The 14032-nt window shown below is 40.3% G+C and overlaps 1 protein-coding gene across 1 annotated transcript in view; it reads left to right on the top strand.

The window, feature by feature from the left end:
• The window catches only part of ACER1 (alkaline ceramidase 1), a 43982-nt gene extending 32863 nt beyond the window's left edge, over positions 1-11119 (top strand). Inside the window, exon 7 of the mRNA XM_077273460.1 lies at positions 10249-11119. Within this exon, the coding sequence (XP_077129575.1) occupies positions 10249-10426 (178 nt within the window). The 3' untranslated portion in view covers positions 10427-11119. The remainder of the gene's footprint in view (positions 1-10248) is intronic.
• The last annotated feature ends 2913 nt before the right edge of the window (positions 11120-14032 follow it).

Below are 14032 nucleotides of genomic sequence, written 5' to 3'. Positions count from 1 at the left end.
CAAAAGATAGTATGTTCACCAAAATGGAATCAATAAAAACATAAGCTAGGCACACAAAAAATAAGCCCTCACCCAGCCCGAGATCACAAAAAAATGGAGACTCTACAGGTTTCAGAAAATGGCGCCATTTTTTTTCTACCAAATTTTGGAACTTGTTTTCACCACTTAAATAAAAAAAGAATCTAGACATGTTTGTTGTCTATGAACTCGTAATGACCTGGAGGTCAGTTTTTGCATTAAGTGAACATGGTAGGAAAAAAAAAAAAAACAACTGTGGAATTGCACTTTTTTGGCAATTTCACAGCACTTGGAATTTTTTACCTGTTTTCCAGTACATGATATGTTAAAACCAATGGTTTCATTCAAAAGTACAACACAACTTGTCCTGCAAAAAACAAGGAGAAAAAAAAGGTTGTTCAGCTCACACTTGGTTGGATCTTTATGAACTTGAGAAGTGAAGCACAGGATCGTGTCTCTGCCGGACGGTAATGCAAATGCTTATAGATGAGGAGAGATCCAGCTTCAATTAAAATCAGAATGCTTTATTTATATCCATTAAAAAATATATAGCATAGCTGCTGTGACATACTGTTATATATATATTTATTAGAAGAAGTTGGTGCGTTCCCAACCCGGGATCCACCGTGCAGGAAAGCACCTGCAGCTAGATATGGCGGTACAATTTAGTAATATAAACAAACTCTGTTACTTCACAGAGTCTGTTAGCAAGGGTAACGCTGTGCCCTGTTTGGCTCACAGAGGAACACAGCTACTTAGTAGAGCAGATGGTGGTCATGCAGTCAAATGCAAACATGAAACTCCTTGCCGGAGGTGCCAGCATTCTAGGGTCTTATTTCAGCCGGGTCCCTGAATACACACACAAACATGACCACACTGGCGCTGAGCTTGTACATAAATTGACACTAGCGCATGGCCGTGCGGACATGCGCACCTCTTATAGCTGCAGCAAGTACAGGACCTTCCTAGAAGGACCAATGAGAGACTGCCACAGATGTTGAACACCTTCAGGACCTTCCTAGAGGACCAATAGGATTTGCTGCAGTACCTGAGCATGTGACCCTTGATCTCCAATGAGAGATCTTACCCTGGGCATGCTCAGAAGGGGAAAAGTAGGACTTAGTCCCAAAGACATCTGCTCGCTGCTGACCAGTACTGGCCACAATGGCAGAAGCTGGAAGGACAGCAGTAACCCTTCGCACAGTGTCAGACTGAGCATGACGCTGGGACCGACGCCTCCGCTGAGCAGGCTCCACTGCGGCAGGAGAAAAATGGGAGACCGCAGCGGAGATGGCTTGAGATTCCCCCTGTGCAGAGGCAGGAACTCGACCCCTAACACATACCCTACCGGATTTACTGGAGGAAAGGTGCCAGAAGAAGGAAAACTGGACACGTTTCGAACACACCGTGTGTTCTTAGACTCAGTCGTTAAATCCGGTAGAGTATGTCACAGCAGCTATGCTATATATTTTTTAGTGGATATAAATAAAGCATTCTGAGTTTACTTGAAGCTGGATCTCTCTTCTTCTACAAGCATCTGCAAAAAACAAGCCCTCACATGGCTGTTTTGACCGAAAAATAAAAACGTTATGGCTCTGGGAAGAAGGGGAGCAAAAAATGGAAATTCAAAAACTGAAATACCCCTGGTCGTTAATATGTTAAGGGGATTTTCACATGAAAAAGTTATTTTTAACCCCTTAAGCCCCGAGGGTGGTTTGCACGTTAATGACCGGGCCAATTTTTACAATTCTGACCACTGTCCCTTTATGAGGTTATAACTCTGGAACGCTTCAACAGATCTTGGCGATTCTGACACTGTTTTCTCATGAGATATTGTACTTCATGTTAGTGGTAAAATTTATTCGATATAGCTTGTGTTTATTTGTGAAAAAAATGGAAATTTGGCAAAAATTTTGAAAATTTCACAATTTTCCAACTTTGAATTTTTATGCTCTTAAATCACAGAGATGTGTCACACAAAATACTTAATAAGTAACATTTCCCACATGTCTACTTTACATCAGCACAATTTTGGAACCAAAATTTTTTTTTGTTAGGGAGTTATAAGTGTTAAAAGTTGACCAGCAATTTCTCATTTTTACAACACCATTTTTTTTTTAGGGACCACATCTCATTTGAAGTCATTTTGAGGGGTCTATATGATAGAAAATAACCAAGTGTGACACCATTCTAAAAACTGCACCCCTCAAGGTGCTCAAACCCACATTCAAGAAGTTTATTAACCCTTCATGTGTTTCACAGGAATTTTTGGAATGTTTAAATAAAAATGAACATTTAACTTTTTTTCACACAAAATTTACTTCAGCTCCAATTTGTTTTATTTTACCAAGGGTAACAGGAGAAAATGGACCCCAAAAGATGTTGTACAATTTGTCCTGAGTACGCCGATGCCCCATATGTGGGGGTAAACCACTTTTTGGGCACATGACAGAGCTAGGAAGCGAAGGAGCGCCATTTGACTTTTCAATGCAAAATTGACTGGAATTGAGATGGGACGCCATGTTGCGTTTGGAGAGCCCCTGATATGCCTAAACATTGAAACCCCCCACAAGTGACACCATTTTGGAAAGTAGACCCCTTAAGGAACTTATCTAGATGTGTGGTGAGCACTTTGACCCACCAAGTGCTTCACAGAAGTTTATAATGCAGAGCCGTAAAAATAAAACATCATATTTTTTCACAAAAATGATCTTTTCGCCCCCAATTTTTTATTTTCCCAAGGGTAAGAGAAGAAATTAGACCACAAAAGTTGTTGTTCAATTTGTCCTGAGTACAACGATACCCCATATGTGGGGGTAAACCACTGTTTGGGCGCATAGCAGAGCTCGGAAGGGAAGGAGCGCCATTTGACTTTTCAATGCAAAATTGATTGGAATTGAGATGGGACACCATGTCGCGTTTGGAGAACCCCTGATGTGCCTAAACATTAAAACCCCCCACAAGTGACACCATTTTGGAAAGTAGACCCCCTAAGGAACTTATCTTGATGTGTTTTGAGAGCTTTGAACCCCCAAGTGTTTCACTACAGTTTATAACGCAGAGCCGTGAAAATAAAAATTCTTTTTTTTTTCAGAAAAATGATTTTTTAGCCCCCAGTTTTCTATTTTCACAAGGGTAACAGGATAAATTGGACTCCAAAAGTTGTTGTCCAATTTGTCCTGAGTACGCTGATACCCCATATGTGGGGGGGAACCACTGTTTGGGCGCATGGCAGAGCTCGGAAGGGAAGGAGCGCCATTTGGAATGCAGACTTAGATGGATTGGTCTGCAGGCGTCATGTTGCATTTGCAGAGCCCCTGATGTACCCAAACAGTACAACCCCCCCACAAGTGACCCCATATTGGAAACTAGACCTCCCAAGGAACTTATCTAGATGTGTTGTGAGAACTTTGAACCCCCAAGTGTTTCACTACAGTTTACAACGCAGTGCTGTGAAAATAAAAAATCCTTTTTTTCCCACAAAAATGATTTTTAGCCCCCAAAATTTTTATTTTCCCAAGGATAACAAGAGAACTTGGACCCCAAAAGTTGTTGTCCAATTTGTCCCGAGTACGCTGATGCCCCATATGTTGGGGTAAACCCCTGTTTGGGCGCACGGGAGAGCTCGGAAGGGAAGGAGCACTGTTTTACTTTTTCAACGCAGAATTGTCTGGAATTGAGATCGGACGCCATGTCGCGTTTGGAGAGCCCCTGATGTGCCTAAACAGTGGAAACTCCCCAATTCTACCTGAAACTAATCCAAACACACCCCTAGCCCTAATCCCAACTGTAACCCTAACCACACCCCTAACCCTGACACACCCCTAATTCTAATCTCAACCCTAATCCCAACCGTAAATGTAATCCAAACCCCAACCCTAACTTTATCCCCAACCCTAACTTTAGCCCCAACCCTATCCCTAACTTTAGCCCCACCCTAACTTTAGCTCCAACCCTAGCCCCAACCCTAACCCTAGCCCTAACCCTAGCCCTAACCCTAACCCTAGCCCTAGCCCTAACCCTAATGGGAAAATGGAAGTAAATACATTTTTTTAATTTTATTATTTTTCCCTAACTAAGGGGGTGATGAAGGGGGGTTTGATTTACTTTTATAGCGTTTTTTATATCGGATTTTTATGATTGGCAGCTGTCACACACTAAAAGACGCTTTTTATAGCAAAAAAGTTTTTGCGTCTCCATATTTTGAGATCTATAATTTTTCCGTATTTTGGTCCACAGAGTCATGTGAGGTCTTGTTTTTTGCGGGACGAGTTGACGTTTTTATTGGTAACATTTTCGGACATGTGACAGTTTTTGATCACTTTTTATTCCGATTTTTGTGAGGCAGAATGACCAAAAACCAGCTATTCATGAATTTCTTTTGGGGGAGGCGTTTATACCGTTCCACGTTTGGTAAAATTGATAAAGCAGTTTTATTCGTCGGGTCAGTACGATTACAGCAATATCTCATTTATATCATTTTTTTATGTTTTGGCGCTTTTATACGATAAAAACTATTTTATAGAAAAAATAATTATTTTGGCATCGCTTTATTCTGAGGACTATAACTTTTTTATTTTTTTGGTTATGATGCTATATGGTGGCTCGTTTTTTGCAGGACAAGATGACGTTTTCAGCGGTACCATGGTTATTTATATCCATCTTTTTGATCGCGTGTTATTCCACTTTTTGTTCGGCGGTATGATAATAAAGCGTTGTTTTTTGGCTCGTTTTTTTTTTTTTTTTCTTACGGTGTTCACTGAAGGGGTTAACTAGTGGGACAGTTTTATAGGTTGGGTCGTTACGGACGCGGCAATACTAAATATGTGTACTTTTATTGTTTTTTTTGTTTTTTTTAGATAAAGAAATGTATTTATGGGAATAATATTTTTTTATTTCCTCTTTATTTAGGAATTTTTTTATTTTTTATTTTTTTTTTACACATGTGGAAATTTTTTTTTTAAACTTTTTTACTTTGTCCCAGGGGGGGACATCACAGATCGCCAACTGATAGTGTGCACAGCACTCTATCACATCGGCGCTCTCACTCACATCGCTGCAGGCTGCAGCTTTCATCTGCAGCCTGCTCCGGACCCGGAAGTACTCCCTGCAAGACCCGGATGCAGCCCCGTGGCCATTTTGGATCCGGGGCCTGCAGGGAGGAGACGCTCGGTACAAGGTGAGTACATTCCCTTGTACCGATCGTCTCAGGGAAGCCCGCAGGGAGCCCCCTCCCTGCGCGATGCTTCCCTGTACCTCCGGTACACCGCGATCATGTTTGATCGCGGTGTGCCGGGGTTTAATGTGCCGGGGGCGGTCCGTGACTGCTCCTGGCACATAGTGCCGGATGTCAGCTGCGATAGGCAGCTGACACCCGGCCGCGATCGGCCGCGCTCCCCCCGTGAGCGCGGCCGATCGGCTATGACGTACTATCCCGTCGGTGGGAATTAAGGCCCACCCCACCTCGACGGGATAGTACGTCATATGGGATTAAGGGGTTAATCAATAGATCTTGGAATAATGATAATTTCCACAATTGGATGTGTTTAAAGAAAATGTTCCTGTGCTGAGATAATCTTATAAATCTGCCCGTGCTGTGTACGGTGTAATGGCCGTGTCTGACCATACAGGATCATGGTCTGATCATACCACATCTCCTGGGCAGGAGGGGAAGCAAAAGAGTATACAGAAAATAATTATTTCTTTGAGGTAAAACATTGCTTAAAAACAGGCAGGGAAATGTTTTACCTCACAGAAAGAATCAGCTGTGATCCCCTGCTGTAATGTCTGTGTACTCTTTTCCTTCCTCCTCTGCCCTGGAGTGATGGTATGATCAGACTATGTTCCTGTACGGTCAAACAGTCATTACACAGCACATAGCAGGATCATATTTATAAGATTATCTCAGCAGGGGGGCATTTTTTAAACACATCCAATAGTGGAAATTATTATTATTCCAAGATCTACTGATTAAAATGATCTTTTGTTTGTGGGAAAACACCTTTAAGCATTGGCAAAAACCATTACAATGTCATAAGAACCCCAATATGGTATCAATAAAAAACACAGCTCAGTGTGCACAATACAAGCCCTCAGACAGGTCCACAGACATAAATAAATTACCAGTCTCAGAAACTGGCAGCACAAAAAAAATATTTTGTACACTTTTTTTTTATAACCTCTAAAATACACTACTCAACATTAAAGTTTCAACAACAAGAAGAAAAAGTCGTGGAGTTATGGAAATCAGAGGATCGATAGACATGTCAATGGTATTCAAATGCTGAAAAATGGGAAAAACAATTCAAAACGCGCCACAAGCAGAAATACACGCACTTGATAAATTATCATTGAGGTTATTAATGGTTGTCTGAGGAATGTTCTGCCACACCAAATGCACTTTGTTACACAAATCATCAAGATCTGCCGCTGGCAGCTCCCTTTGCCATTGTCGTCCAATGATGTCCCAGATATGCGTTCGGTGGAAGATGAGTTCGGAGATGCTCTAGGCCTTGGTAGCACATTTCTGCCACGCAGACTGCTCACAGAGAAATTGCCACTACCAAATCAATGTAATGCTGAGTTGTTAATGTATCTGGAATGAAGACTAGAGGGGTCCAGCTATAATTCATTATGTAACACGATAATCCTGGGAACAGAACCACTTTTTCAGAATCTCCATATTAATAACATGTCAATCAATACTGTGATTTTCATAATTCCATTACTTTTCTTCTTGCTGTTACAGGAAAGATATATATCTTGGTACCGTGTTAGCCAGTGGATAGAAAAATATTTAGAACTAGATGGTGGCCCGATTCTAACGCATCGAGTATTCTAGAATATATATATATATATATATATATATATATATATATATATATATATATATATATATATATATACACACACTCACTGGCCACTTTATTAGGTACACCATGCTAGTAACGGGTTGGACCCCCTTTTGCCTTCAGAACTGCCTCAATTCTTCGTGGCATAGATTCAACAAGGTGCTGGAAGCATTCCTCAGAGATTTTGGTCCATATTGACATGATGGCATCACACAGTTGCCGCAGATTTGTCGGCTGCACATCCCAAAGATGCTCCATACAAGGCAGGATGGATCCATGCTTTCATGTTGTTTACGCCAAATTCTGACCCTACCATCCGAATGTCGCAGCAGAAATCGAGACTCATCAGACCAAGCAACGTTTTTCCAATCTTCTACTGTCCAATTTCGATGAGCTTGTACAAATTGTAGCCTCAGTTTCCTGTTCTTAGCTGAAAGGAGTGGTACCCGGTGTGGTCTTCTGCTGCTGTAGCCCATCTGCCTCAAAGTTCGACGCACTGTGCGTTCAGAGATGCTCTTAGGTCTACCTTGGTTGTAACGGGTGGCGATTTGAGTCACTGTTGCCTTTCTATCAGCTCGAACCAGTCTGCCCATTCTCCTCTGACCTCTGGCATCAACAAGGCATTTCCGCCCACAGAACTGCCGCTCACTGGATTTTTTTTCTTTTTCGGACCATTCTCTGTAAACCCTAGAGATGGTTGTGCGTGAAAATCCCAGTAGATCAGCAGTTTCTGAAATACTCAGACCAGCCCTTCTGGCACCAACAACCATGCCACGTTCAAAGGCACTCAAATCACCTTTCATCCCCATACTGATGCTCGGTTTGAACTGCAGGAGATTGTCTTGACCATGTCTACATGCCTAAATGCACTGAGTTGCCGCCATGTGATTGGCTGATTAGAAATTAAGTGTTAACAAGAAGTTGGACAGGTGTACCTAATAATGCGGCCGGTGAGTGTAATATATATATATATATATATATATATATATATATATATCAGCCACATAGCATATAGCAGAGGCCACATAACACAGACACCCACGTAGTATATAGCACAGCCATGTAGTATATAACACTGCCCACGTAGTATATAACACTGCCCACGTAGTATATAACACTGCCCACGTAGTATATAACACTGCCCACGTAGTATATAACACTGCCCACGTAGTATATAACACAGCCCACATAGTATATAACACTGCCCACGCAGTATATAACACAGCCCACATATTATATAACACAGCCCACATATTATATAACACAGCCCACATAGTATATAACACTGCCCACGCAGTATATAACACTGCCCACATATTATATAACACAGCCCACATAGTATATAACACTGCCCACGCAGTATATAACACTGCCCACGCAGTATATAACACTGCCCACGTAGTATATAAGACTGCCACGTAGTATATAACACTGCCCACGTAGTATATAACACAGCCCACATAGTATATAACACTGCCCACGCAGTATATAACACTGCCCACATATTATATAACACAGCCCACATATTATATAACACAGCCCACATAGTATATAACACTGCCCACGCAGTATATAACACTGCCCACATATTATATAACACAGCCCACATAGTATATAACACTGCCCACGCAGTATATAACACTGCCCACGCAGTATATAACACTGCCCACGTAGTATATAAGACCGCCACGTAGTATATAAGACTGCCACGTAGTATATAACACAGCCCACGTAGTATATAACACAGCCCACGTAGTATATAACACAGCCAACGTAGTATATAACACTGACCACATAGTATATAACACAGCCCACGTAGTATATAACACTGCCCATGTAATATATAGCATCCACGCAGTATATTACACAGCCCACGTAGTATATAAAATTGCCCACGTAGTATATAACACAGGCCACACAGTATATAACACTGCCCACGTAGTATATAACACTGCCCACATAGTATATAACACAGCCCATGTAATATATAGCATCCACGTAGTATATAACACTGCCCACGTAGAATATAACACTGCCCACGTAGAATATAACACTGCCCACATAGTATATAACACAGCCCATGTAGTATATAACACTGCCCACGTATTATATAACACTGCCCACGTATTATATAACACTGCCCACGTATTATATAACACTGCCCACGTATTATATAACACTGCCCACATATTGTATAACACTGCCCACATATTGTATAACACTGCCCACATAGTATATAGCAGCCTCGCAGTTTATAGCACAGCCCAAGTACTATATACCACTGTGGGCACCATATCCCCGTTAAAAAAAGAATGAAAATAAAAAATAGTTATATACTCACCCTCCAGCGTCCAGTGTAGCTATCCCTATGTGCGCGATGTGGCCACCAGCTTCCGTTCCCAGCGGTGCAATGCAAAATTACCCAGATGACTTAGCGGTCTCGCGAGACTGCTACGTCATCATCTCGCGAGACCACAATGCATGGCCCGGAGCGTCGCGATAAGCAGGAAAGGCGCCGGAGGGTGAGTATATAATGATTTTTTTTTTTTTTCTTATTTTTAACATTAGATCTTTTTACTATTGATGCTGCATAGATGATGTAACGCAGCCATTAACCCTGTGTGAGCGCTGACTGGAAGGTGCACTGACAGAGTAGGAAGGGGCGAATTCGCGGCCGGACTGTGCCCGTCGCTGATTGTGCAAAATCGCACAGATCTTGAAAGAGTTAAGACATCTCATTGTTTCACACAATTTTTTACTGGGGGCTTGAATTACTAAGAATTTTACTCTACCTTTTTCCGTCTATTGGACACGTTATACATAACAGCTGGACCATACACACAAAACAGTAAAAGCATGGTCGTTCAATTTTTATGCTATTTTTTACATTACTCATCTCCCAGGGAACAAAAGGATATTATAGGTTAGGGCACAGACAGACGGCCATATAGCTCTTGTGAGGGCCGCATGGTAAACCTCCTACTGGCTTCTGCTCTCCTGACCTGAGCTTGACAGCTGCATAGAAATACATCACACTGTTTTGCTCGGGTCAGGAGAGGTGCCGGGCCAGTCCGTGCAGTGTGATGCGATCCTCGCAGGAGTTATACGGCAGTTTGTCTCTGCCCTTACAATTACATCTGTCTGACCCTTGCTTCCCTATAGCAAAGTTATTGAGTTAAAGTCTAGTCTACCATATACACTTTGGCCATTAAAACTGGTTATATGTCTCATGCGCATTGGTAGCCTCATAGAATTTTGTAGATGCTGCTGAACATTCATACAATTGTGAAGGTTGTAATTCTCATACCAATGTACAAATTCTGTTCTTCGCTTCACATTGATTTTGAAATCCATAACCATTTTCCTTTTTCCCTCTTAGGCACATCTTTATTTGTCTTGCTGTTGCCCACATCAACACCGTGTTTGCCTATTTCGATGCTCAATACGAGATTCCCGAGTGCACTCTGCAGCTTCAGTACTGGCCATTCAAGTCAAAAAGATTTGGCCTTCCTTACTTATTCATCTCCCAGACAAAGGTTTCTAAGAAGAAATGCTAGTCTTTTTTTTAATGATGGACTTAGGGATCATTTGTAACACTAATGAAGTCCAGATGGCCTGCCACGGTTGCTGCTATTGATGTACTGTTTTTTTTGTACATTGCCTTCATGGATTGACTTCTATTTTAGTTCTTTATGAGCCTTTGCATCTTTGATATGCCAAAAACATACCTTGGGAACAAGGTTCATGTGTACAGGCCAATAATAAGACTTATTTACCAAGCCATGCATATGACTAGAACCAAGTGTTTACAATGCCTGGAAGCAAAGCACATCAATAATGTGTATTGCTAAGATGCAAGCAGGAGAGAACTTTTTTTTACTATTAGGATATTTTTGCATGTACAGTTTTTTTGTGTTACTACAGACAACAACAATTGCCATACTCCAACAAATAACTCATGTATTCGAATGCTGAATGTGAATGTGTTGAGATTTTTCTTGCAATATCAAAGAATGTCAACAATGACTTCAGACAAATGCACTTTGAAGAGGAACATCTGTAATATAAGGGGATTTTCACATTCTGCCTGGATTCACCCGAAAAAAGGGCTAAAAAACTCTACAAACATTGAATATAATACACAGAAATGTAAAAATGACATGCTGTGCAAATGTTCCATCTTTTGTAACTTCTTTTAACTGTTTCAGGCTTCCTTTGCTAGGAAGCAATTAAATGAATTAGCATGTTCATTCTTTGGGCAGTGTCTTTTTGGAAACCACTTGCTATCAAAGTTTACATTTCCCAAAAATTATGCTGGCAGTGGCAATGCTGAAAAACGGCAGAAAAATCGCCACTAAAGACGCTCCAGGCAAATACCGCCGCTGTATTTTCGCTTTGGAAAACCAACTTTATAGGTTAACATACAGTAACTTGAAAAAGTCATTATACCGTGTGAACTTTTTCACATTTCACTTTCAAACTTGAATGTATTTTTATTAGGATTCTACAGTGGGCATGGAAAGTATTCAGACCCCTTTAAATGTTTGACTCTTTGTTTCATTGCAGCCATTTGGTAAATTAAAAAAAAAAGTTATCTTTTTCTCTCATTAATGTGCACTTTGCACCCATCTTGACTGAAAAAAAAACAATTGTAGAAATTTTTGCAAATTTAATAAAAAAGAAAAACTGAAATATCTTATGGTCATAAGTATTCAGACCCTTTGCTGAGACACTCATATTTAAGTCACATGCTGTCCATTTTTTTGTGATCCTCCTTGAGATGGTTCAACTCCTTCATTGGAATCCAGCTGTGTTTAATTAAACTGATATGACTTAATTTGGAAAGGCACACACCAGTGTATATAAAACCTCACAGCTCACAGTGCATGTCAGACCAAATGAAAATCATGAGGTCAAAGGAACTGGCCAAGAAGCTCAGAGACAGAATTGTGGCAAGGCACAGATCTGGCCACGGTTACAACATAATTTCTGCTGTACTCAAGGTTCCTAAGAGTAATGTGGCCTCCGTAATCCTTAAATAGAAGAATTTTGGAACCACCAGAAGTCTTTCTAGACCTGTCTGTCCAGCCAAAACTGAGCAATCATGGGGGAGAAGAGCCTTGGTGAGAGAGGTAAAGAAGAACCCCAAGATCACTGTGGCTGAGCTCCAGAGATGCAGTAGGGAGATGGGAGAAAGTTCCACAAAGTCAACTATCACTTCAGCCCTCCACCAGTCGGGTATTTATGGCAGAGTGGCCCGACGGAAGCCTCTCCTACAAGACATATGAAATCAATAATGAGACATATCACTCCATTGTCCACAGTATGGAGCGCAGAAAAATGATACCAATCCTAGCAATCAATTTGAAGAAAAATCTGGCACTCAAAATTCAGCATCAAGTTATATTTATTTGGAGTATAACAATCCCAAAGGTTACATTTCGGTCTTGACTCAGACCTTCTTCAGACTGGGATACACATAGTTAAACAAAAATTCATAGTCAATTATACTATTGAATCAAAATCATGAATAATAGAAAAATAAAGAAATGCAAACAAAAATGAACAAAATATAAACACTATAGAATAATCATACTTGTGGCATAACATAGATTTATAACCATTCTTATGGTAAACTTGGAAAACATTTAATACGATACAAATCCCTTCATCTTTCAAGTACTATAAAGCATTATAAGGTATTGTGAGAGTCTATTAAATCGTTCTGTTTCAATTCCAACTAAATGAATGGTAGAATTTTATTAAGGTGGCAAGACATATGAAAGCTCTCAGAGTTTGCTAAAAAACGCATGAAGGACTCCCAGACTATGAGAAATTAAGATTTTCTGGTCTGATGAGACGAAGATAGACCTTTTTCGTGATAATTCTAAGCGGTATGTGTGGAGAAAACCAGGCACTGCTCATCACCTAAAGGAACACAGATAGACCAAGCACTTTACCAATATTTACCAAATAAAATCCATAATGGAAAAGAAGTATACTGTGAATTATGTTCCAGTGATTGGTGCTCTGTGAAAAAAGTGAGAAACCACTTATACAAGGAGAGAGCAAAACACAACCAATATATGGATACCCAAAGAAACCACCAAACAGAAAGTAGATATAAAAATGCCTTTATTGTATATGATTGGCTAGATAATACAAACAATTGTGCGCACAACAGGACTAAAAAAATTATATCTATAAAGTTAAAAATAAATTAATGGTAGCGGCTGACCCAGTATATATATGTATACATATAGGAGTAGTGTTTCCCTATTTCAATATGTGCATGCAAAAAAAGGGGGTATATATATATATATATATATATATATATATATATATATATATATATATGTACTAGTGCTATACTTCCACAACTAATTATGAGGGGATTACCTCAATTGAAGTGCAATGTGCAAAAACCGCAAATAACAGTGTGCAAAAAAAGAAAAAAAGCATGTGAGGAAAATTAAATTCTCCTTTGCTGAAGTGTTATTAAACTCCGCAATGCATATATTGCCACCACATATCCACATAGGTGGCAATGTGAAGTGCAACAGTGCAATGTGCAAACTGCAATTGGTGTGCAAAGGAATAACTCAAAAAGCAACCATATAAAGTGCAGGGTGCAAGAAAAAGGGAGGTACATGATTACTACCTTATTATCTGGGTCTGCCACGTCCTGTAAGGATTTAATATCCGAAACGCGCGTCGGGGTGCACTATTATCTCTGGAGAGACCTGAAAATGGCTGTCCACTAACGTTCACCATCCAACCTGACGGAACTGGAGAGGATCTGTAAGGAAGAATGGCAGAGGATCCCCAAATCCAGGTGTGAAAAACTTGTTGCATCATTCCCAAGAAGACTCACGGCTGTACTAGCTCAAAAGGGAGCTTCTGCTCAATGCTAAGCAAAGGGTCTGAATACTTTTGACCATGTGATATTTCAGTTTTTCTTTTTTAATAAATTTGCAAAAATTACTATATTTCTGTTTTTTCAGTTAAGATCGGGTGCAGAGTGTACATTAATGAGAATAAAATGAACTTTTTTTAATTTACCAAATGGCTGCAATGAAACAAAGAGTGAAAAATTTAAATGAGTCTGAATACTTTCCGTACCCACTGTATGTGCTATACCAACACAAAGTAGCAAGTATTTG

Source organism: Ranitomeya variabilis, chromosome 1, assembly GCF_051348905.1.
Source record: "Ranitomeya variabilis isolate aRanVar5 chromosome 1, aRanVar5.hap1, whole genome shotgun sequence".
Lineage (NCBI taxonomy): Eukaryota > Metazoa > Chordata > Amphibia > Anura > Dendrobatidae > Ranitomeya > Ranitomeya variabilis.
The sequence above is the reverse complement of the archived record's forward strand: the minus strand, read 5'-3'. Positions and strand labels throughout refer to the sequence as shown.